This window comes from Nycticebus coucang, chromosome 5, assembly GCF_027406575.1.
Source record: "Nycticebus coucang isolate mNycCou1 chromosome 5, mNycCou1.pri, whole genome shotgun sequence".
Lineage (NCBI taxonomy): Eukaryota > Metazoa > Chordata > Mammalia > Primates > Lorisidae > Nycticebus > Nycticebus coucang.
The window spans coordinates 31,778,008-31,804,050 of NC_069784.1; the positions used below are offsets into that span (position 1 = coordinate 31,778,008).

Here is a 26,043-nt window from a genome sequence, read left to right on the forward strand (position 1 = left end):
GCGTGGAGTCAGAAGACCTGGTCTGATACCCTAGTTCTGCTCATTAGTGTGTCCTAGGGAAGTTACTTTGGTGCTCTCGGCTTCTGTTTCCACAACTCCAGAGTAAGGTCCCATTTGGTTCTAGAAAACTTCACGTCAAACATGTGAACATACCTTGGGAGGTGCTTGCTTTTTGTTGATTGCTTACTAAAGTCAATTTGTAGGATTACCTAACGGGTGGTGGAGTAAATCATAAATCGGTTCGCCAGGTGTATGTTACGTGTCACTTGGTTGCACTGTCCTTTTTTTCTTACTATACCATAGTTGACCACCTCCCTATATGTAAAAAATATTTACATTTTCTTTCATTTCCAAACATATTCTCCCTGTAGTATTCCTTACAATTTAACTAATTTTATTATTGATTTAAAAATATATTAAATATAGAAGAAATTGCCTGGATACTTAATCTGTTCCATTTTGTAGGTAAGCAATCTGATGCTCTGGAAAGTTATAGGATTTCCCAAAACCTATTTAATTAGAATTAGAACCCAGGCGTCATGATTTTCATTGAGTGTGATTTCTGCTTCATATATCTAGACATAATTACCAGTTCCCAAGGAGAAGATTAAAGAACAAATTAGCAAAATACCTAAATTTAGAAGGCACATAGGTAGAAAAAAGATGTTTTTTCTTATTCTCAAATAATTCATGGAGAGCTATTTTTATACTTCATTTTCCAGGAAGTATAGTAAGGAAAGTAAAAAATTTAAAAATTTTAAGCTCTGACCTGGATGGAAGTGGAAGACATTATTCTTAGTAAAGCATCACAAAAATGGAGAAGCATGAATCCTATGTACTCAATCTTGATATGAGGACAATTAATGACAATTAAGGTTATGGGGGGGGGAAGCAGAAAGAGGGATGGAGGGAGGGGGATGGGGCCTTGGTGTGTGTCACACTTTATGGGGGCAAGACATGATTGCAAGAGGGACTTTACCTGACAATTGCAATCAGTGTAACTGGCTTATTGTACCCTCAATGAATCCCCAACAATAAAAAAAATAATAATAATAAATAAATAAATTAAAAAAAAAATTTTAAGCTCTGTATATTAAGAAATTCTGTAACAGATTCTTTTTCCCAAGAAGTAAGCATGGAGAGAGTAAAGAACAATGTGGTGATGTTTGGACTGTACCTTTTTAGTCTCCTATCAGATAGTTTTTATTTTCCTGTTTTGTAAAGCAAGGGAGTCTATTCCTACAACAGCACAATAGGTAGAACCGGACCCCACTCTTCAGTTTAGGTAAAGAACCAATATTTTTTACTGTTCAAAATTCTTTACTTACAGTTGTTTACCATCCATTTTTTTCTTCTAACCTTTTCCAGGCTGGCTTTAATCCTCCTGTGATAGTACACTGGGAGGCTTCAAACATTATTTTTATTGTTTAATGGCCTTCTTTTGCTCGTGTTTTTCTTCCTTCACTGAGGCATTCACTGCTGCTACTTGAGTTCCTGTGCCTTTGTTGTCTTCAGGGTGCTTTTTCCTGTTAATAACCTCAGACATTATGCAAGATTTAATATTGATCTCTGGTCTTAAATATACTTTTCAAATATATAAATTGGGTGGCGCTGTGGCTCAAGGAGTAGGGCGCTGGTCCCATATACCGGAGGTGGTGGGTTCAAACCCAGCCCCGGCCAAAAAAAACCACACACACAAAAAATAATTAAATAAATAAATATATAAATTAATTATGTTTAATGGATTCAGCTGTAACTTTGTTCCGTAAACATCTATTTACCAAACACTGTTTGAGATGCACCAAAACAAACAAGACACAATCCCTGCCTTAAAGCAGCTTTCAGACACAGCTGCTGATTGTCGTGTGATGTAGTGATACCATAGGTATCAATGATTTTTTATAGGCCCTCAGAGAGGACATTTCATAGTGTAGCAGACAGTTTGGGGTCAGGAAGCACAGCCTAAGATGGGTAGCACTCTTCCTGTGCCACCTTCCTTGAAAGGTGAGGTTCCTTTTATTTGAATCTCCTACAGTTATTGTCAGGCAAAGTTTTATAATACTTTGAAAATTTTGAGATGCTATAAGTTTTGGGGTTTTTGTTTTTTGTTTTGTTGAGACAGAGTCACACTCTATGGCTCTGGGTAGAGTGCAGCGGCATCATAACTCACAGCAACCTCAAACTCTTGGGCTCAAAGGATCCTCTTCCTTCAGCCTCCCCAGTAGCTGGGACTACAGGTGCCTGCTATAGCAAACTTCCAAAATAGTTTATCTATTTGTAGAGACGGGGTCTCGCTCTTGCTCAGGCTGTTCTCGAACTCCTGAGCTCAGGCAGTCCACCTGCCTCAGTCTTCCAGAGTGCTAGAATTATAGGCGTGAGCCACTGCACCTGACTGCGTTTTACAAGTTTTGAAGTGAGATTGGTTTAAACTATTAAGTGTAATAAAGCTATTTCTGATCTCTCCTTTTACTCTACTTCAAGTAGTAGAATAGTGCATTACCACCCTGACATATTGGAATCACTTGGAGAGCTTTTCAAACACATATGCCTGGACATTTCTTCAAAGATTCTGCTTCAGTATGTCAGAAATGAAATCAAAACAAGACTCTCAGGTGAATTGGATGTGTAGCTAGTTAGAAATACCCTTGCTGTTGCATGAGTAATTCTTTTATGTACATTTAATCATCCAAATAGCCTAAAGCAATAGTTGTAAACACAGATTGAGGACTAACTACATCAAAACATATAGGTTTTTAGGTCTCATCCTTAGAGGTGCTGAGTTGACCACATCTGTGGTTTGTAGCCAGGCTTCTGTATTTTATAAATAAGGAAAGATGACTGGTAATCAGGTTTGAGGAATATTAGATAAATAAATGGATATATTAATTATTTTGTATTTTGCTTATCACTACCATTCAGATAAATGCATACAAATATTTGATAAATATTAAAGGCCAGTCAGCATAATTATCTGTGATTCCTTGGAAGGTTCTGAACATATGGAGTTACATTTTAAATAATAGTTCAACATGTACTATGTTAAAATTTTTAGATGATCCAATATTATTAGGTTTTGTGACTTTAGTCTTTCATGCAATGATAAATTTTTTCTAGTTTTTTTTACTTTCACATTAAATAGCAAATTGATCACATGGAAAATTTGAAACATCATCCTTTTTTTTCCTTGTATTATTCTGATATATCTCATTTTACTATGGAGAAGTATAATACTTTCTTGCAGGATGGAATTGTCAGGATGTGGTTTTAATAAATGTATTGTCTTTCTTTTCTTAGTGTTATTCCTCTTTTAAGAGAGTCTGTTGGAATATTAATGCAGAGAACTCCTCCTACATTAGAAAATACTCTGCCTCAGTGCTATCAGAGGGTAAGTTTCCAACCTTCCAAACCATTGGATTTTATGTTGTTTCCAAACTGTTAGGGTTTTCAGCTTTCACAAATATGGGTAGCATATGTGTATAATTGAATATTTCTTCCAACATGCAGACCATGAATGCCATTTATCCAAACCAGAATAAAATCTTGGAGAATATTAAACTTTACAAAAGAAAATATGGTAGAAATCGTCCTCATCTAGAAATTGAGTAGTTATTTTAAAATATAGAACGTGGATAGTGAATGATGTAAGCAATGTATACACTTGTATTTTTTGAGCTCCCACTCCGTGCCAGGGACACTTCTAAGGGACTGGGATGTAATGGTAAATAAGACATGTGTGTCTTTGTTCTCATGGAGCTTACAATCTATGGAGAAACTCAAGCAGTAAATAATAAATTGATAAATAGGATAATATCCGTGATAATTACTATCATTGAAATACAAGGTGATAGGCATAGATAGCTCCAAAAGATTCACTGAGGAGTTGTATTCAAGGAGATTGGAACCTTGGCAATAAGGAGCTAACCGTAGGAAAATCCTAGAGAAGAATGTTCCAGGCAAAGGAAAATGCTAATGTAAAAGTGCTGTGGCTGGAACTAATTTAGTGTTTTTGAAGAACACAAAAAAAGGCTGTAGTGGCTGAAGCATAATAAATAAAGGGAAGAGTGGCTTGAAAGGCTGGAGAGGGTGGAAGGGGCCAGATCATATAGGGGTCGTGGTCATACTAAGAGGCTTAGATTTAATTCTAAGTCAGTGAAGGATTGGAAAGCTTTTAGGTAAGGGAAATGTCATAAAGCCTATGTTTTTAAAAGATTATTTTGTTTGCTGTGTGGAGTACAAATTCTATGGAGAATGAAAGGAAAGAAAATCAATTATGAGGCTGTTAGCATCTAAATGAAAAAAATGGTGGCTTAGACTAATTGTAGCAGAGAAGATGGAGGTGAATATACATTTGGGTTATTTTTATGTTTAGGGGGTAGATTACATTGACAGAGGGGGAAAAAGTGTTGGTTCACAATTTTGTAGATAGTAATGCTACTTGTTAAGACTGAGGCTGAGTTGGAACAGGTTTGAGGACATAAAATCTCCCAAACAAAGAGTTCTGTTCTGGATATATAAAAATTGAAATGCCTATTATATTTATAGGAAAAATGTTAATTAAGTAGTCAGATATGCAGTTCTTGAGTTTTAGGGACAGAATACAACTACAAAGAGTTCTGAGTCATCAGTGTATGAGTAGCATCTAAAACATTAATATTATATGAGATTACCTTGAGAGAGGTTATAGTGCTATTCTCTTAGCTCTAATTTCAACTTAAGATTTATAGCACAGGTGGGAAATCAAGTGAGGGATCTAGAAAATAAAAAGAGCATGGGATGGCAGTTGAGGAAAGAGACGTCACATATTTCTGTGGTATCAAGCAAGGTAGGAACAGAGAAGCAATCATTGATTGGCTTCATGAACATCATTTGTGACCTTGATAAGAGCAGGTTCACTGGCATGTTGGAAAGGAGAGCATGATTTAAGAGAATTAAGTAGAAAATGCATTGAGGAAGTAGGGACAGCGTTATTGTTAAAGGGAACAAAGAAATGAGTTGATAGCCTGAATATGGATGTTGTATCAGGAGCAGAAGACATCTCAGCAAAGAGAGTATTTGTTTTGAAAATAGGATATTTTAAAACAATATTATTCTATGGAAATTTCCTGATAATGGAAATGTTCTATAATCTGCACATTTTGGGGGGGGGGGGACAGTATAGTTTTAGCTAGAGTGCACTGGCACGATCATAGCTCACTGCAGCCTCAAACTCTTGGGCTCAAGCGATCCTACCACCCCAGCCTTGCAAGTATCTAGCACTATAGGTGAATACTGGCTAATTTTTTAATTTTTTTTTTTGTAGAGATGGAAGTCTTAACTATGTTGCCTAGGCTGGTCATAAGCTCCTGGCCTCAAGCAGTCCTTTTGCTTTGGCCTCCCAAAGTGTTGGGATTACAGGCATGAGCCATTGTGCCCAGCCCCACATATAGATCCCAGCACTTTGGGAGCCACATGTGGCTAGTGTAACTGATTTTTTTGAATAACCACTTGTGTCTAGTGCCTTTTGTATTGGACATCACATTTCTAGAACATGTGTGTTACTGGCAGGAACAGTCCAATTAAGAGGAAGACATGAATGGTATGGTAGTGAAGAAGATTATTAAAGGAATGGAGTTATTGAGGTGAGAAGGAATAGAACCCAAGGCACAAAGGAAAAATTAGTTGCAGACAGGAACAGGGATACAGCATCCCCTGTGGGAAGGCAAAAAGGACCAACATCGGTAAGGGTCGTCTGGAAGATTTAATGGTATTGGATGAAAGATTTTCTGCAAGCTTCTATTTTCTCTGTAACTTGTAAGGCAGTTTAATTATGCAGAAAGGTTAGAAGGCTACAAGAGCTATAAACTAGGCTTTTGAGATGGAGAAAGAGAAGTGTCACCCATTTAAGGTTTGTGTTAAGATTTTAAGATTTTTTTTTTTAAATATGCTGTTGAATTTAGCTTATTTGATTCGTAGAGATTGACTTTATGATTTACTGACTTTCTTATAAGGTAGCAACTATTTTCTATTTTTCTGGAAAAATTAACAAGTTATCTATTCCTTGAAAGTTTTGTAGTCTGGGGCTTTTTTAAAAGGAAGGTTTGTTACCTTTTCAGTTTTTAACTGTCCTGCAACTTTCCTATTTTCTTTTTTTATACAGCATTTTCTGTATTTCCAGAAATTTATCCATTTTGTCTAGATTTTCAAAATTGTATTTTTATTTATGATATATATATACTACTTACTAAACTCTTCCTTGGACCAGGCACTGTTTTAGGTGCTGAAGATACAAAATGTGAAAAACAAAACAAAAAGGCGGGCACAGTGGCTCACGCTTGTGATCCCAGCACTTTGGTAGACCCACATGGGCAGATTGCTGGAGCTCAGGTGTTCGAGACCAACTTGAGCAAGTACGAGACCCCCCTCACCCCATCTCTAAAAAATAGCTGGGTGATGTGACAGTCCTAGCTACTTAGGAGGCTGAGGCAAGAGAATCACTTGAGTCCAGGAGTTTGAAGTTGCCGTGAACTATGATGCCACAGCACTCTACTGAGGGCAACATAGTGAGATTCTGTTATAAATAAATAAATAAACAAATAAATAAATAAATAAATGAATTCCTAACCATATAGAACTGAAGTTCTGCTGGAGGAAACAGGAAATAGTATAAAAACAAGATAGATAGATATTTAAGGTACCAGTAGGCCAAAAACAAAAACCAAGCAAGGAAATGTAGAAATGAAAATATTGTCATTTTAGATAGGATAGCAAGAGAAAGGCTTACTGGAAAAATGACATTTGAGTAAAGACCCAAACAAAGTGTACCATCCAGAAATCTAGGAGGAAAAACACTCCTGGCAGAGGTAATGGCAAGTACCCAGCAACAGCAGCCTGTCTGACTTGTAAAAGAATGGTGAGGAGACTGGGATTCTGATGACGAGAGAGCAAGAGGAGGTAAAGAGACTAACAAGGGATCCACGAGGCATGGGGCCATGCGACTCACCTAACGCACTGGTTTAACTCAGCGCCACATGGGAAGCCCTGGGAAGACTTTTGAACAAAGGAGTGGGGGCATCTAATCCAAAATAACAGGATCTCACTTGGGCTGCTATTTTGAGAATAGATGGAATACAGTGCAAAGTGAATTAAACCAGTTACGAAGCAATTATAATATTGAAGACTAGAGATGCTGTTGGTGTGGACTAGGCCAACAACAGTAGAGGTGGTGAGAAGTGGATACAGTCTTGCAGTAGTTGTAGTAAACCCTTGTATGTCTTTTCAAATCTTTTGTGTTTATTCCTGTTTGTGATTTTGTGTGCTGTTCAATTGTATCTTTTTTTATTTTATCTTTTTTACTTTGAGCAGAGGTTTGTTTGATGACCGGTTCTCTGCCTGGGGCTGTGGAAAGCTTAGTGGCCATTGGAAAACTGTGAGACTTCCCTCTTTTTTAGTTATTATAGCGTTCAGGAAAGAATATCTGTTGTCTGTTAATTCCTTGGGGCCCAGGGATACAAAGGTCCTGTAGTTTCTTTGATAGTTATATACAGTAAAGAATTGCCTTGTCCAAAATACACACCATCCAGAAATACTCCCCCACCTTCTTTAAGTGGGAGGGGATACTTGCCCTGACTGTGATGTGAATACCTCCTTCTGTATTTCAGGTGCAGCAGTTACAAGGAGTTTACAGTTTACAAGAACAGCACTTTTGGACTTTATGTTCTGACGTTTATGTTGGGACCTTGAAATTAGTAGTGGCACCAGACACTGATGCCAGGTGGATTTTAAGCCAAACACATAATATCTTTACTCAGGTATGACTTTTTTACTGACTTCTTTTTAGGGTCTTAAAATTTACTGTATCTACTAGTTTAAAAAATACTATGGCTCTAGTGAGGATGTAAAGCAACTTAAATGTTCACGTATTGATAGTGAGGATGTAAAATGCAATTGCTTTGGAAAAAAATAAAAAAAATACTATGGCTCAGCGCCCGTAGCTCAGTGGTTATAGCACTGGCCACATACAGCAGGGCTGGTGGGTTTAAACCCAGCTGGGCCTGCTAAAAACAACAATGACAACTACAAACAAAAATAGCTGGGCGTGTGGTGGGCACCTGTAGTCCCAGCTACTTAGGAGGCAAAGGAAAGAGAATCACTTAAGCCCAAGAGTTGGAGGTTGCTGTGAGCTGTGACGCCACAGCACTCTACCCAGGGTGACATAGTTAGACTCTGTGTCAAAATAAATAAATAAACAAATAAAACTATTATATTAAACATATACGTGGGTCATTATGAAAGTTTTGAGATACACAAAAATCAAGAAACGTAAAATCCACGCAGATGGAAACAAATGAAGCCCTCCCAGCAACATTGATAAAACAAGCAAGTTGGAACTTGCACAGATGAATCAGAAAGGACGCTGTCAACTGTGTTTCTTGTAAGTGAAATAATGGACCATAACACAGCCTATTCCACAACTTCCATAGTGACCCACGTATGCTACTATAAACTAAGGTAACCATAAAAGTACTTTTTTTTAACTACAAATTTAAATTTGGGAGAGCCTTATATTAGTTAATACTCTTAAGGAAGAGTATTGACTTGTCCTCATACTGACTTGAGTTCTTTCAAGAAAAAGTAGATTTTTCTTTACTTCTTATAAAACATGTTAGGTGATATTTGGAGCCAAGAATTCTAAAATGGCATTTGGAGTAATAATACTATCTTGTCACTGACTTTAGCTAAAAGCAGACTGTTAAAGCTTTTTTGTATGATTTAATAGCTTAATATGCTGTTGATTTTTTTCTTAATAGTATATTTAGAATTGTGAATTAGTGCATGCAACCAAATTTTCTCAGTTGAAGGTGTGTCATCATGAATTAACATAGTCATATGACTGATAAAAAGAGTGATTTCTATTGGTATGTGTTGTGTATATGTTGGGAAAATAAGATCATGTCAATAACATCTAAGGAGAGAGGGAGAACACAAATTCTTTTTTCAGCCTAGTTTGCTGGAAACATGTGGCAAAAAAGCCTAGACACCAACACGGCTGCCAACGTTATCTAATGCATAAATCTAACAAAGAAACTGGTTCCATGCCTTAAAAATCTGTGGTTGAAAACAGGTTCTGTGCCTCCTGGTGTGATGCCACAAGTGATACCACAATGTGACCTGTGTGGTACTCCTGATAAAAGGTTTGAAGAATCTAATTGTAAGCAGAGAAATCTAGCTTATGGATTCGTAAAAAGTGTTAATGTTCATGAAAGAACAAAAAGGTGGGGAACAATTCTAGGTTAAAGGAGACTTCACAGTTAAATGCAATGTGTGATCCTTGGTTGGATCTTGGACTGGGGGTGGGGGGTGGGGGGGCGAAATAGCCACAAAGGAAAGTATTGGGTAATCAAGCAAATTTGAAGGTAGACTGTATGATACAAAGTAAATCATATGATTGTATAGGTGTTATATTTCTTGGAGGTGATAATGATATTATGGTTATAGAAGAACATTCTTATTCTTAAGAGATACGTGCTAAAAGACTTAATGGTAAAGTATCAAAGGATCTAAGCTTCGAATATTTTGTCAGAAATAAAAATATTATAGATGAAACATATAGAGAGAGAGATAAAGCAAAGATCCCAAAATGTTAACAATTGGTAGATGTATAAAATGAGTATTTAGGTATTTTTGTACTATTCTTTGGACTTTAAAATTTTCCAAAGAAAGTTGGAAAATAAAAACCTTTGTGGCTTCTCAATGCCACCAGGATAAAGTCCAAACTTTCTAGCACACTTTATTATTTATTTATTTTTTTACAGGCACCTGCCACACTGCCTGGCTATTTTTTTTTTGTTCTAGCACACTTTAAATTGACTTTACAAATCTCTTTCCTACTTTTAATTGCCGTGTACTTTTAGGTGTCAGATGTTCCAGACTGTTTACTTTTCCGTATGGGAGAAAATGCCAACTCTAATCAATTCAATTGTTACTTTTTCTCTGAAGCCTTAGAAGTCCCTCAAAACAGAATTACTTTATCTTGTGATATGCATTTTCACCTTGTATGAACTGTATTTGTTTCCAAGTTTTACCATATATCATGATTTTGCGTTTCCAATGCATAGAATACTATATGTGTATAGTACATTTCTTGGATAACAAATTCTTAAAACTGTATTTGACCAAAACCATCTTTACATATGCTGAGTATAGAAAAATATTATTGGGTTCCCACTGATCTTTTTAAACCACAGCTACAAAAACGATCTTAATGAGATACAGAATCTTGCTCCTTTAATAAAGAGAAATGTGCAGTTACTGCTTTTGGAATAAATTAATGAAATAATCTTATGTGTAATTAGGACTAATCCTAAACTTACATGTAATCAAGACTTTACTATAAAACAATATATTGGTAACACTTATTCCAGAAATTTAACAACTAGATCTCTTTCGTAACAAATGCTGTAAGTCAGTATCATAATGAATTTCATAAAGAAGCAGGCCAGACCGTCATGGCATGTCTGAATCCTTCCCATGCCTCCTACATGCTTTAGGGACAAAAATGGAGGCCAGCAGTAACCTTTCTTTTCCCTATTTCCAGGACTTTTTTCTCTCTTTCACCCTGTATTTTCTCTCAGTTATGCCATGCTCATAGTGTGAACTTCTATTGACTTCTAGGATACCCCATATTCTCCTAAGACTTCAGCACAATTTTCTTTCTGAAAACAAATGCAATTTCTAGGTTAGAGTTGTACGAACAGCTGTGTCTGTGCTTCGGAACTGCTGAAGTTGTCATTCAAGTAGGTGGAGGGAGGTTCTTCTGGTAACCTTAGAAATTTTGGCTTTTAAATAGCTGAAGTTGAAAGTTTATTCAGCTGCTGCTTTGGTTTTGGAAACTGCATTTGAGCTTTGCATATTTTAAACCCTGAAAAATATTTTAAGTCTTTTTATCAACCTAAAGTCAAGTCAACTTTCTTTTATTCATTGCAGAGACCAGGGATTCTTTGAGGCTTGTGGTGAAAGTGGCTGAATACACTTTTTCCTGGGGTGGGAAGTGTCTTTCATTCCTACATGTAATGGTTTTAAAATTGTTTTAAATCACTGTTTTAGTTCGGACATACGCAAAATTGACATTTTTTTATTAATTTATTTCCTTTTCTTCTTATACCCTAGTAATATATGTCCTTATGCTAAGAGTGTATACCAGGTCTTGTGGAACATTTTCATTTCATTTCATGGAATGTAAAATTTAATTAATTTTTTATTTTAAAATCATATCTCATTTATAACTTCTACTTATCACAGATAAAAAAAACTTAAATTGCTCCTTTTTTTTTTTTTTTTTTTTGAGATAGAGTCTTACTTTGTTGCCCTTGGTAGAGTGCCGTGGAGTCACAGCTCACACCAACCTCAAACTCTTGGGCATAAGTGATTCTCTTGCCTCAGCCTCCCAAGTAGCTGGGACTACAGGTGCCAACCACAACGCCCGGGTGTTTTTTTAGAGATGGGGTTTGCTCTTGCTCAGGCTGATCTTGAGGTTCTGAGCTCAGACAATCCACCTGCCTTGGCCTCCCAGAGTGCTAGGATTACAGGCATGAGCCACTGTGCCCGGCCTTAAATTGCTCTGTTTTTGAGAAAAACAAAAATCACACTAATGTTTTAGGGATATTTCTTGTAGAAAGATTTAAAACACTGGTAGCCATAGTTCCAAAATGCAAAAGAAGGATTTTTTCCAACAATAAGTTAATATCTTTTCATTTATTACATTTATAGGCATCTTTCTTATAGCTGATCTTAAGTTAGAATTTAAGTAATAGTTTTTGGTTAAAATTGTTCTTGTTAAAACTTATATGAAGATGACTTTAAACTGAAAAGACCAACATCAAAAGGTTAAGGATTATAACTTTCTCTTTTATTTATAAAACTATAGCCTTGTGACTAAATATTTTAGATCCGTATATTAGGTATTATCCTTTTTAATCTCATTTTCCAGAGTTCCCAATTAATCTTTAACTGCTAAAGATTAAGATGACTTGTTGTGTATAAATATAGACTAATACATACTGCAAGTCACTTAGTATTTAGATTCTTTTGGGATTAAGTGATAATGCAGTTCTGAAACTATAAGGTTTGTTTGCTGTTGGCATAGAACATGGTCCTCTCTTCCCTTTTCTCCTAGCGTTAGTTTTTTAAAAACTGAATTATCGTTTGCAAGTAGTGAAGAAGGAAAATTTTGTGTGTTTATTTAGTAGAGATACTGGATTAGGAAGGCAATTTAATATTTGGTATTTTTTTTTTTTTAAACTGGCCAATATCACACAGTGGTTACAGCACCAGTCACGTATACCGAGGCTGGTGGGTTCGAACCTGGCCCAGGCCAGCTAAGCAACAATGAGAACTGCAACAAAAAGCAGCTGGGCATTGTGGTGGGCCCTGTACTCCCAACTACTTGGGAGGTTGAGGTAAGAGAATCACTTAAGCCTAAGAGTCTGAGGTTGCTATGAGCAGTGATGCCACAGCACTTAGCAGGGCAATGGCTTGAGATTCTGTTTAAAAAAAAAAAAAAAGATAAACTGGCCAATATCATCTGTTAATTATTTTTAATAACACACTTCACAATTGTAACATTTTTGTTTTGTTAGAAATAATATCTGAAGAAAACACATTTAAAAAATTCTAGTTGTGCTTGGAGTTCATTACCCTCTACAAAGTACAAAAGACAGTCAAGCCGGGCGCGGTGGCTCATGCCTGTAACCGTAGCACCCTGGGAAGCCACCTGAGCTCATAGGTTCCAGACCAGCCTGAGCCAGAGTGAGACTGTCTCTAAAAATAGCCGGGCGTTGTGGCGGGTGCCTGTAGTCCCAGCTACGGGAGGGGCTGAGGCAAGAGAATCGTTTGAGTCCTAGAGTCCTAGAGTTTGTGACATCACGGCACTCTACTGAGGGTGACAAAGGGAGACTCCATCTCAAAAAAAAAAAACAAAACAAAAAGAGAGACAGTCAAGCCTGCTACGTACGTAATATTGTATTTACTCCCTGACACAGAACTTCTGCCTGCCTTTTTCTCTGCCATCTTTTCTACTCTTCTGCCTTTCTCTTTTCTGCCTATTAAGTCTTAAGCCCCGGCTTCCTGCTTCAGCTTTGTGTGCTCTGTTCTCTAGCCTGAAAAGAGAAGTGAACACTAATACCCAGGAAGGAACCACAAAGCCTCCACACAAGCCCAAATGGGAGCTCCCAAGTGTCAGAAACCCCCCACCTCCATCCTTCTCCTGAGTCCATAGTTCCTTCTTGTCTTTCAGCACGCCTTGTTATGTCTGCTTGAGGGTGCGGGTTGGAGGGGGAGAAGGTAGCCGCTCTTTTCCAGGTGGGTTACTATTTTTTCTACCATCCCTATTTATTTTCCCTTTTTGTAGAGAGCTTTAATCTTCCTTATGTGTTAACTCTGCTTGCTCACGGTGCACTTTTTCCTTATCCACCTTTTCGTCATATGTACCTAAAGTCTACTAGAATCCAGCCTCCTTGGGGTTGGTGTGAACAGCCACAACGTGTGAGGCCAGTAGACTTCTCGGCTTGTTTTTAGTTGATCCACGTAGTTTAAGTGCTGGAGATAACAGTAGGAGCAGCTAGCACTTACTGAGCCCACCATGTGCCAAGCACAGTGAAAGGTACCTAAACTTTTTAATCAAGCCTCACAATATAATTTACAGAGTAGAAAACCCAGACCCAAGTTATTGTTATTCCCTTTAGTCACATTTACTCTCAATTTTGCTAGCTCTGAAGTGATTTAGCTCTTTCACATGGAAGAGTAAGACTTCATTTTAAAGGATAAAGATTAGTATTACAGGATGAGTGTGGTGGCTCATTCTTATAATCCTGGAATTCTGGGAGGCCAAGATAGGTAGATTGCTTGAGCTCAGGAGTTGAGATCTGCCTGAGCAAGACTAAGACCTTGACTCTAAAAATAGCCTGGTGTTGTGGTGGGCACCTGTAGTTCCAGCTACTCAGGAGGCTGAGGCAATAGAATCACTTAAGCCCAAGAGTTTGAGGTTGCTGTGAGCTATAATGCCTGGCACTCTATCAAGGGTGACAAAATGAGACTCTGTCTCTCTTTTTTTTTTAGAGACAGAGTCTCACTTTATCACCCTTGGTAGAGTGCTGTGGCGTCACAGCTCACAGCAACCTCCAACTCCTGGGCTTAGGCGATTCCCCTGCCTCAGCCTCCCAAGTAGCTGGGGCTACAGGCGCTTGCACAATGCCCAGCTATGTTTTTGTTGCAGTTTGGCTGGGGCTGGGTTTGAACCCACCACCATTGGTATATGGGGCCGGCACCCTACTCACGAGCCACAGGCGCCACCCAGGAGACTGTATCAAAAAAAAAAAAAGAAAAAGTATTGTGTGTCCACCAGTCAAAAACTAAAGTAGAATATTTCTGTGGTTTTTGATTGGTAGAGAATATAACTAAACCAATAAATTTCTATAATCATACTCCTATTTGTTTTTCTAACTTTTTTTTACTTATTTGTTCAACAATAATGAATATTTTTTGAAGACAATCTAAGCCTGTGGAACCAGGTTAACATTTATTTTCTTAGGAGCATGTAAATGTTTTAAAAACTAGTTGTTTTTCCCAGTTTAAAAAATGTTGACTGAAGTATAGTTTGTACATGATTCTCAGGATACACAATTAGTGTTATGTGGTTTTCACTTCTTAAGGCTCTCCCAGACGGCCTCAGCCTCCTGGTATCATTCCAGTGGTAGAATATTTGATGGCCCTGAGCACTGTTGTCATCTGCTGGCATATCTGTCACATCTTTGTAATGAGAATAAACTTTAGAAAACCTGTTTTTCACTCAGTGAGCAGGTGACTTACTAGAGGGTTCTTTGGAAATACTGCTTTTCTCTCTACTTTGAAGGAAATTGAAAAAAGGAAAATGGGAAGCTGGAAGACTTGAAGCTGTCCCATCAGGACAGATGGAGGAAGCAAAATGACTTTTTTTGCTGTTAGACTGAGCTTTTGTGGCAAGCTGTGCCCCTCAGGGGAAGATATCAGCTTGAGTAATTAACTGGTGATTATGCAAATACGATTTACCTAGCCTCTTTGTTTTTCCTTTTTTCTTTTTGTTTTTCTTTTTATTGCCTTGGGCTACTTTATTTTTTATTACCATCCTCACTGCGTTAGGGCTGCACTTAGGAAAATGGCAGAGACAAAAGGAGCCCAAATCATTTTGCCCGTTTTACTTTCATTAACAATTTAATTGAAAGAGAAGAGAAATTAAGACAATTTGGGTAGTTATTTTCGCTTAAGGTTAGTTATGCAATAATTTTGCAAAAGAGTTCCTAAGTATAGTTATTTCCGGGGTCATTTGGATTGCATATGTCAAATCATATAACCATAATCAAATACAAGTGTTTACAGCAGTATTCTATAATAGTACCTTGTATTTAGCAAGGATTTATTCAATATTTGTCAAATATTGGATGAATATTGGATGCCATGATGAGATTAATAGGGATGGTATTTATCAGCACTTTTAAAATGAGAAAAAGTGAGATTTGTTTTAATTTTTAGCTCAAGAACATACAGATACTAAGTTCTGCCTTTTTTCCGCTACAAGTATCTTAACTACAGAGGATGCTATTAAATTATATTTTACATAAATCTGAATTTATGTAAAACATAGGAAGGCTTTTTTTAACGTGCTGGGAGTCTCCCTATAAAGTACCTGAGTGGTCTTCCTGCTGACCTCACCCTCCCTCCCCCAGTAGCTGGGATTACAGGTGAAAGCCACTGCACCTAGCTGCCCTTTTTTTTTTAATAAGGCAAAATTAAAATATATTTTCTGTGTTGACAATCTTCTGAGGTCTTTCCAGCTTTTTATCCATTAGAATTGTTCCTGACTCCTTTCAAGTAAAGAAAGCCCTGCTATAGTATGTGTGGAAAAAATCCACCCTGAAAAGCAGCATTTTGAGAAATTACTGTAAGAAGGTAGTGTTAATAGATTTTTATATATCATTCTGTTTTTTTCCTTTTTATTAAATATTCCAATCTATCATTCATTCTATGCTACTGACAAGAAAGAAAGGACTCATTGTGACTGATGGTTTGCTTTAAGAAAACAAATCATTTGGGGTTAAAAGAAATTAGAATTTTAGTTCATTCAACAAATACTTATTGAATCACTTACTATACTTCCTGAGCACTAATTGAAGTTCTAAGGCACACCCTTTACTTTGAAGTGATTATGTACATATTATGGGGGGGGGGGTCAACAACAAAAAATAAACACAGTGGACAAGTTTTATAATGATGAGTCTTGTGGGTAGGGACTTTGGGAGAGATTTACCAGCTCGTGCACCAAGCTTCATTTTCTTCTGCTATAGCCTTTGTCTGTTTCACTGGTGAGTGTTCAAAGACAGGAAGAAGCAGCAGCAAAGGGAGCTGAGGTAAAAGGGCAACCAGTGAATATTCTCTGGAAGCCAAAATGGGTAAAGTGTTTAGTAGGAGAGCATGATCAGAAGTGTGCTTATTGCTGATAGGTTAAATAGCAAGATGGGACCTGGGAGTTGAGCACTGGTGTGAGCAACTTGGAGGCTACCTTAACAGTTTTGGGGAAGCAGTGGGGAAGCAAAAGTTTGGTTGAAATGGGTTTGACAGAGAAGAGAGGAAAGGAATTGTAGATAGCAAATACAGACAACTCTCTTGAGGCTTTTTTTTTTTTTGAGATGTAGTCTCATTATGTTGCCCTTGGTAGAGTGCTATGGTATCACAGCTCACAGCAACCTCAAACTCTTGGGCTTAAGTGATTCTGTTGCCTCAGCCTCCCGAGTAACTGGGACTACAGGCACTCGCTACAATACCTGGCTATTTTTTGTTGTTGTTGTACTTGTCATTATTGTTTAGCAGGCCCAGGCCGGGTTTAAATCCCCCAACCCTGGTGTATGTGGCCAGTGCCCCACCCACTGAGTCTGGGTGCCCAGCCTCTTTTGAGGCTTTTTGCTATAAAGAAGAGTGAGACTGGGACTGTAGCCCCGAAGGGGATGTAGGAGTTTTTAATAGAAAAAATTACAATGTGTGTGTGTGTGAGGGGGAATTGATAATTCAGAAGAGATTAGGAACAGTTTAGGTGACAGTAGGCTTTAGTAGCAAATTCATATCCAAAATTAAAGAGAGGAGTTGGAGTGCTACATAAATAACCAGTAGATGGTTATATTTACTAAAGTGTTCACTAATCATTTGTCATGGGAGGATTTAGACTAGGTTGATTTATTGACTTTAATTAGTAGCCAATCAGTCAGGCACCATAGTGTCCTCTAATAGAGTAATAGCAGATGGGTAACCTCATTTTTCTAAATACCACTCAGGGGACGTAGCATGGCCTTTTTGCGGGGGGCAGGGATAAATGATGATTCTTTTTTATAACTTATCCTTGTTCGAAACATGAAGTTTTTGTTCTACCAACCACTTTTCTAAAATGTGCAGTCTGTTATTGGCTCCTTTGATTTTCTAATTTTTTTTTCCAGGCCGGAGTGAGACAGCTTTATGTACAGATTGACTTTGCAGCCATGTAGTGAAGGAAAAGAAATTATGCTTTCTTTTGGACCAAATTTTTCTGGTACTGTACAATACAAAACATTGTACCCAGCTTTTTAAAATAGAGAAATTGTCACAACTCCCCAGTACCAAGTCGACCAGTCGAGTCAGCTGTTTGTGCTCTGCCGGGAGTTTACAGCTAAGGGATCAGAATTAAGAACATTTCCTGGACTTCTGCACTCTTCCCTCCAAATCATTTTGATTACTGAAGTTTCTGGTTTTATTCCAGGGTGTTGGTTTGTCCTTTTTCTTTTGTGTTTTTGTTTTCATGCTGAATGTCCTCACCTCCATCCCTTCATCTCAGCCAGTAAGAAATTCAGATTGTGGGCCTCCGACCATCTGGAATGTCTTCACTGAAGCTTCTGGAAACCAATGCTTTCATTCCCACAAAACCAGTGTTATTAAAAAAAAAGAAAAGAAAGAAATGGAAATCTGTTTTGTATGTAATGTCACAGTTGTTGACGTTCTTCAGTATAATCATATGTTTGTAAAATTGTTTGTACCTTGCAAACTTACGAACCAAACCATATTGGGTTTCAAAGTGCCTTTGTATCGGAAAATGTATTTGCCAGCATAGAAACGTACCATCAAAGGTCATGTATATTTTTTTTAAATGGATATTCTGTAATCTGTACAAAATAAGACTCTTGGTAGTAACCTATTTTGTCTTTTTGTGTACTTACAGTATAGATTTAGATATATGAAAATTGTCCTTCTATTGGTTTTATCTCATCAAAAAATAAAAGGTATTAATTTTCTTTTTAAAGCAAATTCAATTATCCCATTAAATTACTTATGGACTGTATTTTCAGAACTTTGCATATGCATCTGTTGTTCAGAAAACTATTTTAACTTAAAACATCTGCTAAATTCTAAATTTCTGTAAAAACTACTGTGTTTATGATAAACTTTCCTATAAAACTTTCCTTACCATTTTTGTGGATTTTATGAAACGACAATGTAGACTGAAGGGAGAAATGGTTGTGACAGTGTAATTTTGCTTTTTATTCTTCAAATACCAAGTCATATAATTTATTTTCCTGTGTAAGCTTTATCCAAATACAGTTGCTTTTAGGAATCCTAAGGCAGCATTTGATTGAGTTTGAAGTATTAAAGCATACAGAGCAAATGTGCTTATGTAGAACTCTTCCTAACACAGGTATCTGAGACAAGTTGATTTTCTAGGTCCTGTGTATTTGAAAAATAAAGTTTCCATTTGCGATGACAAGTGCTTGCCCACTCTACTTAAGTATTCTGTTTTATAAAGAGATAATCGTCTGGATAAACATTTCCCCATTATATTTCATTTTATCACAACATGTATTTGCTTTTCATTTAAAAAAAAACCCTGAAATTGTTGGAAGAAAAACACTGTAGGGTAGTAACGATTATTAAGAATGTAGATCAACAAGAAGCACTTTTTCACTGAGGTGACAGAAATCATTATTGATTTTGTCCAAGTTTTGGAGTATTTTCCCCTATAATTTATGTATTATTCTATATTAGGAGAAGTAGACCACTTACTTCATCTCTTTGTAAACTACTGCAGATAGCCAGGAACTGTCAGTAGTCTCCTTTTTGCAGATAAAGTAGTATTTTCAAAACGTTTGCTTACTGCCAGGCAGCTCTGTCGCTAATATAATGTGTTTACTAAAACAATTGCTGAGGTCTTTCAAGAGGGAAAGTACAAAAGGAAATGTTCTAACAATGGTATTGCTTTTTCATTACAAATGTTAAGTAGTCATTTAGAATTTTGCTGCCACTACCAAGTCCATTAGAACTTTGGGATATTCAATGGGTTGTGGCATATTAAAATGATAGCTCTAGATAAAGGCAGAGATTTGGGGTGTGTGCCTTTAAAAACTAATTATGTGTAACTATTTCCCTACCCTAACAATAATTGCACTGGTCTGTAAATTTACCAGTGCAATGTGAAGATCCAATTCTGCCTTCACTGGGCCCACCATTCTAAGTGAAGTTTTTGTCAAAATATGTATTTATTTAACAGTGTTCTCTGTACACGAATGCATGAAGTTTTTTTTTTCCTTCTTTTGATAAGGCATAGAATATATGTAGAGTCTTAAACTGACATGAAACTCTAATTTTGCATTTGTTTCAAGATATTTCCAGCTCATTGCATTTAGCAGTTTGGCATTAACGGTCTTGCTTTAACTAAGTGTCAGATTTGTGTGTGCAAAAGTAAAAAATTTGTGTAAGGGGGCAGCTCCTGTGGCTCAAGGAGTAGGGCGCTGGCCCCATATACCAGAGGTGGTGGGTTCAAACCCAGCCCCGGCCAAAAGTAAAAAAAAAAAAAAAAAAAAAAAAATTCGTGTAAGAAAATGCAGGTTTTCCCCTCATTTTTAGGAAATCTTTTGTCTTCTTATGTTCTTGGCACATATGTATTACAAAAGTAGATAATTTCACTGAAAAAAATTACCTGGTTATTGTTACAAATAGAATATATAAAATATACATTTAGAATGTCCTTGGTATCAGACTAACTCTTGCAGACTAAAAAAGGCTAAGACTATCTGTATCTGAGCATAATTTTGCCTGTATTTAAAAACCCCCAATATTCTCCGGAGAACAAATTTGTATTGGCCAGGGAAAGTTTTCCTTGCCTGGTAAAGTTCTCCAAACAGAAGTACACCTATATTTATTTTGGTTTTTTAATCTAGATTACTCACTGTGAAGGGCTTTAACATGCACAACTTCCTCATCTTGCTAACGCCCTGTGTGTCTTTGTGAAGGACAGTATCTAGTTTACCTGTGGGTCAGTGCCTCCTCCTGTCATCCCTACCAGTCCGTGACAGATGTCATTGGTATTGTGATTTCCATTGTATCCAGAATATTTCAGCATTCTTGAAAGCCTACACATGTACACCAGGAACCAAAATACTGTGATTTTTGTGCACCTTTATCAAGCCACCAATCATTAACTCAAAGTGCGGTAGATCACAGTTCTATGTTTTTACCTACTATGAGATAATCAGTTTTTACAAAGATTATTAACATGGTAGCACCTCGTCATATAACGCTGGGGGAAACAATATTACATTGCTAAGCGTAGGATTTTACACTAAAGCAGGGACTGACAGTCCAGTCTACCTCTCATTTTACAGATGAGAAAACCCAGAAAAGCTGTATTTACTTGAGGTCACAGAAACAATTAGTGGTAAAGCCAAGGCTAGAATTCAGATCTTCTGATTGTAAGTCGAGAGTTCTTTATACTCTTATTGTGCTGCCTTTCCAGTGTAGTATTTGCCTTCTGTAAATGTGATTAAGTATCATTTGTAAATAAAGGATATTTGACCTCCACTTTGGTACATGAAGGCACTTTATAAATGGGGCTTTATTGTCTCATTTTTCATTTATAATTATGAGGTTTGGAATATTTCCATAGTATTCCTTATGGAATATATATTTTTTATTTTTTACTGTTTTAATGAAACCAATTCCTGACTTTAAAAAAGACGGCATCTGTACAAATTACTTTAACTTAGGAGTGAATTTTTCTTGATTTTTAATTGCCCAAGGCTAAATCCAATGTAAGAATTGCTGAGTTTATTTTATATTCTGTGAATTGGTACATTTCAGAAACCAGGCTAATTCACAGGTGACATCATTTCAATCTTACCACTTTGGTTTCCAGGTACTGGAGACTTTTTGCATTAAAGACTCTCAAAACCATGCAAAATTGAGCATTAAATGCTGTATAGAATAAAACAGATCTTTTAATTCAGTAAGGTTAAAATTCTGAAATCATATCAGAACCCAAGATATTAAACTATAATTACTAATGCTTCATAAAAGCATTATCCACGAGAAAGTTAAAAAGTTTTTCTTTTCATCACCATCTTCAAAACAAAATTCTCTCCCAATTCACAAGAACTTTAGTGAAAAATGAAATTATCTTACTCTCTGGAGAACATTCATTGGAAGTTTTATCAGTGGAAGGATTATTTCAAGATGTGATTTCTCAGAAGCCTTAGTTATCCAGATCGCAACCAGACTCAAATATGGTGAGAAATTACATATTAAAAAAATACTAATAATTGGAGAAAAGAAATAGAGAAATGTTGTTCTATTTAAAGTCCAAATGTATGTGCGTCTTTCTGATGAGGGCATCTCTGATTTGGAAATGTTTAACCATTTCCAACTGCAAGTTATACAGAAGGGAAGGGGGCAGGAATCAGGGAGATTACCCTTATTGAGGATTTATGTGCCAGGCAGATAATATGCCCTTTGTGTTATGGTATATAACCCCCAGATTTCTGTAGAGGATTTTGGAAGATTTTATGATTCACAGAGCTTTTTCAAATATATTTTCTTAACATCCCTGTGAGGAAGGAATTTTTATCCCCACTTTACAGGTGAGGAAGCTGTTTAAATGATTTGCCTCCAGGATAACCAGTGCTAGAGCACTGACTCATCAGTGCTGACAGCTACTGTTCCATGTGTGGTGTGCCATTCAGCAATGCTTCAGAGGTCCAAGACGTTGCAGCAGATCTAAACAGACTCTCCTATAAAATTAGCGAACAGTCACTATGACAAGATTGAGATGGGGCAGGGACGGTCACTAGACTCTTTCAGTGCTGTCTTATGTGTATTGACTGCCTTTGCTATTCATCTTGAGCTGTGTAGGTTCAAAAGAGAAATCAGAACTCCAGAAGCACTTTTAAGACCCCTAAAGGCTGGGGGTGGGGGGGAAGAAAAGTTTTACTGGCACTTGCCAAATACTGCTTAAGGGATTGACTCAAAACATTGCACCTTCTGTGCCAGTGAGGAGAGAAACTGAACTCCTGCCCGCCCAAGAGACCTTAACTTAGTTTATTAGGGGATTATCTCCCAAGGAGTGTAAATAATTTTGCACTGCAGGAGAAGGAATTAGGATTTGATTTACATTTTATATACATCTTTTCAAAAGGAAGAAGTCTATTTCATAAATAGTAGTAATCCATGTTTAAACTTAATATTTAACTTTTAACTCTTACAGCAGCTTTAAAAATTTGTTATTTGGAATTTTGATCATGAGGTTGGAATGACTGTAAAAAAGAATGTCCTTTTATTTTCAAACTTAACATGGGCTTACACTAACCTGCTCAGTATGTCTGGTTAACGAGTGTATTACAGATACTAGTGGACACAATAGGCAAGGGTTAGGCACAGGAAAAAACAGTATTTCATTGTTTATTACAGAAGACATTTAGCATTTCTTTGGTATTTTTCCAGAAATAAGTGACTTAATATTGACAATGGCCATTTTATTTTCAAGCAGCCTTTTTAATACACAGAAGTAAACAGATGTTATTCATTTTACATATTGCTGGACAGAATGCTTGGCAGAACTGGGACTGTGGAACCTGTCATTTGAATTTTTATATTCGGTATGGCCAAACCAGGAACCACAGAGTCCTCCTTTGTGATTATGGAAAATCGCCACATTTGTGTTTTGAGGACCATGGCATGTCTTCTATTTCATTCATCCTAGATGTGCCATCGTCTGAAACTCTGGAAGGTGCTTCTATAAAAACAACACTGCATGTATTCATTAAGTGATTTAAATAGTCCCAGAATACTTTTACCTTTTTTCCCCCTTGTTCCCTCCAAATATTAAATTATAGAAGAGCCTCTCTTTATTTCTTCACTTATGTGTCCTCTCTTTTAATCGTTGCTTCCACTGTAGAACTTCCACTTCTCACTAGTGGGGGGAAAAGCTTTACTTTGAATTTCAATATTTTAATTTTATTTATATCTCACATACTGTGCACCAGTTAGCCTCAGTGAAGATTCTGTTTTGAATTAGACATATCCTGTCAACTGTTTGTCAGGTAATTTCATTGCTTCGTCTAATAGAAAATTCAGTGAAATTCTTTCCCAAGTACCCCCAGCTTTTGTGAGTTTAATAAACAGAATGTGTCTTTTATATTGGAAATAATGTGAATGAAAAATTGCCAAATCTCTTCTCAGTATATTCTGAACACCTCTATAACCCTTTACCTCCCTGCCTTTAGTAGTTTTTAAACATATGGCCAAGTTTATGCTTGGGTTTCATTCCTTTGGTGAAGATTATGGCATCGAAACCTGTCTAAAAATGCTTTAGAGTACAAGGCTAGCCTGTAAAGTCAAATCTTTAAAGACTGTGTTGTAATTTGGTTTGAATATGTGACAGCAAGTAGTTAGGATTTGCCTATGTGCAATACAAATCTATAATGTATATTCTACTTTTTCTACTTGAACACATTCATGTATATATTTTGTTTAACCGTAGATGTATTTAAAAAGAATCATGAACTGTATCAAAATTCTTTCAATAAAATTTGTTTAAAAATCTTTACTTGAATTGTGTCTACCAGTTTAATGAACTGAGAACACTGAACCTGTTCCTGGAATAGATTCTCAGAACCAGGAGATAGCAGAATTCCTCAGGACAGAAGAGGTGTCAGGAGGTGAGAAATGTCCTCACATGGTGAAGAGCCTCACTGTGGCTCTCACTCACTCATCATTTCCCCTCAGAAACATGTCTCAAAGTATTTATTTCTGGATATGTTCATTAACCCCAAACTGCTCTCTTACCTCACTCTTTAGGGTCATCTCATGAAATGAAGACCAAAGCATTTGACATGAGCCTCTGTTATCTTTCCAAATGTTTCCCTCTAGTCAGAAGCAATTCTTTTGTTTGTTTTGTTTTGAGACAGTCTCACTTTGTCACCCAGGGTCGAGTGCTGTGGCATCATAGCTCACAGCAACCTCAAACTCTTGGGTTCAAGCTATTCTCTTGCCTCAGCCTCCCAAGTAACTGGAATAACAGGCGCCTGCCACAACACCTGGCTATTTTTTCTTTTTAGAGACGGCATGGTCTCGAACTCATGAGCTCAGCCAATCCACCCACCTCAGCTTCACAAGTGCTGTGATTGTAGGCCCGAGCCACCGCGCCTGGCTTTTTTTATTTTTATTTTTTGGAGACAGAGTCCTCTGTTGCCCTAGGAAGAGTACAGTGGAGTGATACCTCACAGCAACCTCAAACTCCTGGGCGCAAGTGACCCTCCTGCCTCAGCCTCCCAAGCAGTTGGGACTACAGGCGCCTGCCATAGTGCACAGCTACTTTTTCTATTTTTAGTAGAGTTGGGGTCTCACTGTTGCTCAGGCTGGTCTCTAACTCCTGAGCTCAAGCAATCCACTGGCCCGGACTCCCAGAGTGCTAGGGTTACAGGTGTGAGCCACTGCACCTAGCCAGCAGTTCCTTTTTAAAGTAACATCTTCTCTCAGGCCCTAGTCATTGCACCTTCTCAGTTATTCTTACCAAAACACCCTCTGCACTACCGTCTGTGCCCCCTGTAAGGGCTTTCCTCTCAGCGTGTGCGCTGTCGGGCTCCGAGTATGTGGTCTCCGTGAGCTGCAGCGTCTACACTACCCATCTGTGCCCCCTGTAAGGGCTCTCCTCTCAGCGTGTGTGCTGTCGGGCTCCGAGTATGTGGTCTCCGTGAGCTGCAGCGTCTACACTACCCATCTGTGCCCCCTGTAAGGGCTCTCCTCTCAGCGTGGTCGCTGTCGGGCTCCGAGTATGTGGTCTCCGTGAGCTGCAGCGTCTACACTACCCATCTGTGCCCCCTGTAAGGGCTTTCCTCTCAGCGTGGTCGCTGTCGGGCTCCGAGTATGTGGTCTCCGTGAGCTGCAGCGTCTACACTACCCGTCTGTGTCCCCTGTAAGGGCTTTCCTCTCAGCGTGGTCGCTGTCGGGCTCCGAGTATGTGGTCTCCGTGAGCTGCAGCCTCTACACTACCCGTCTGTGTCCCCTGTAAGGACTTTCCTCTCAGCGTGTGCGCTGTCGGGCTCCGAGTATGTGGTCTCCGTGAGCTGCAGCCTCTACACTACCCGTCTGTGTCCCCTGTAAGGGCTCTCCTCTCAGCGTGTGCGCTGTCGGGCTCCGAGTATGTGGTCTCCGTGAGCTGCAGCCTCTACACTACCCGTCTGTGTCCCCTGTAAGGGCTCTCCTCTCAGCGTGTCCGCTGTCCGGCTCTGAGTATGTGGTCTCCGTGAGCTGCAGCCTCTACACTACCCGTCTGTGCCCCCTGTAAGGGCTCTCCTCTCAGCGTGTCCGCTGTCCGGCTCTGAGTATGTGGTCTCCGTGAGCTGCAGCCTCTACACTACCCGTCTGTGTCCCCTGTAAGGGCTCTCCTCTCAGCGTGTCCGCTGTCCGGCTCTGAGTATGTGGTCTCCGTGAGCTGCAGCCTCTACACTACCCGTCTGTGCCCCCTGTAAGGGCTTTCCTCTCAGCGTGGTCGCTGTCGGGCTCCGAGTATGTGGTCTCCATGAGCTGCAGCCTCTACACTACCCGTCTGTGCCCCCTGTAAGGGCTCTCCTCTCAGCATGTGCACTGTCGGGCTCCGAGTATGTGGTCTCCGTGAGCTGCAGCCTCTACACTACCCGTCTGTGTCCCCTGTAAGGGCTCTCCTCTCAGCGTGTCCGCTGTCCGGCTCTG

General features: G+C 38.2%; 1 protein-coding gene across 1 annotated transcript in view; it reads left to right on the forward strand.

Moving 5' to 3' along the window:
• SLC30A7 (solute carrier family 30 member 7) overlaps positions 1 to 23,896 on the forward strand; it is a 72,720-nt gene extending 48,824 nt beyond the window's left edge. Inside the window, exons 9-11 of the mRNA XM_053591578.1 lie at positions 3,295 to 3,385; positions 7,638 to 7,787; positions 17,493 to 23,896. Coding sequence (XP_053447553.1) covers positions 3,295 to 3,385; positions 7,638 to 7,787; positions 17,493 to 17,540 — 289 coding nt within the window. The 3' untranslated portion in view covers positions 17,541 to 23,896. The remainder of the gene's footprint in view (positions 1 to 3,294; positions 3,386 to 7,637; positions 7,788 to 17,492) is intronic.
• The last annotated feature ends 2,147 nt before the right edge of the window (positions 23,897 to 26,043 follow it).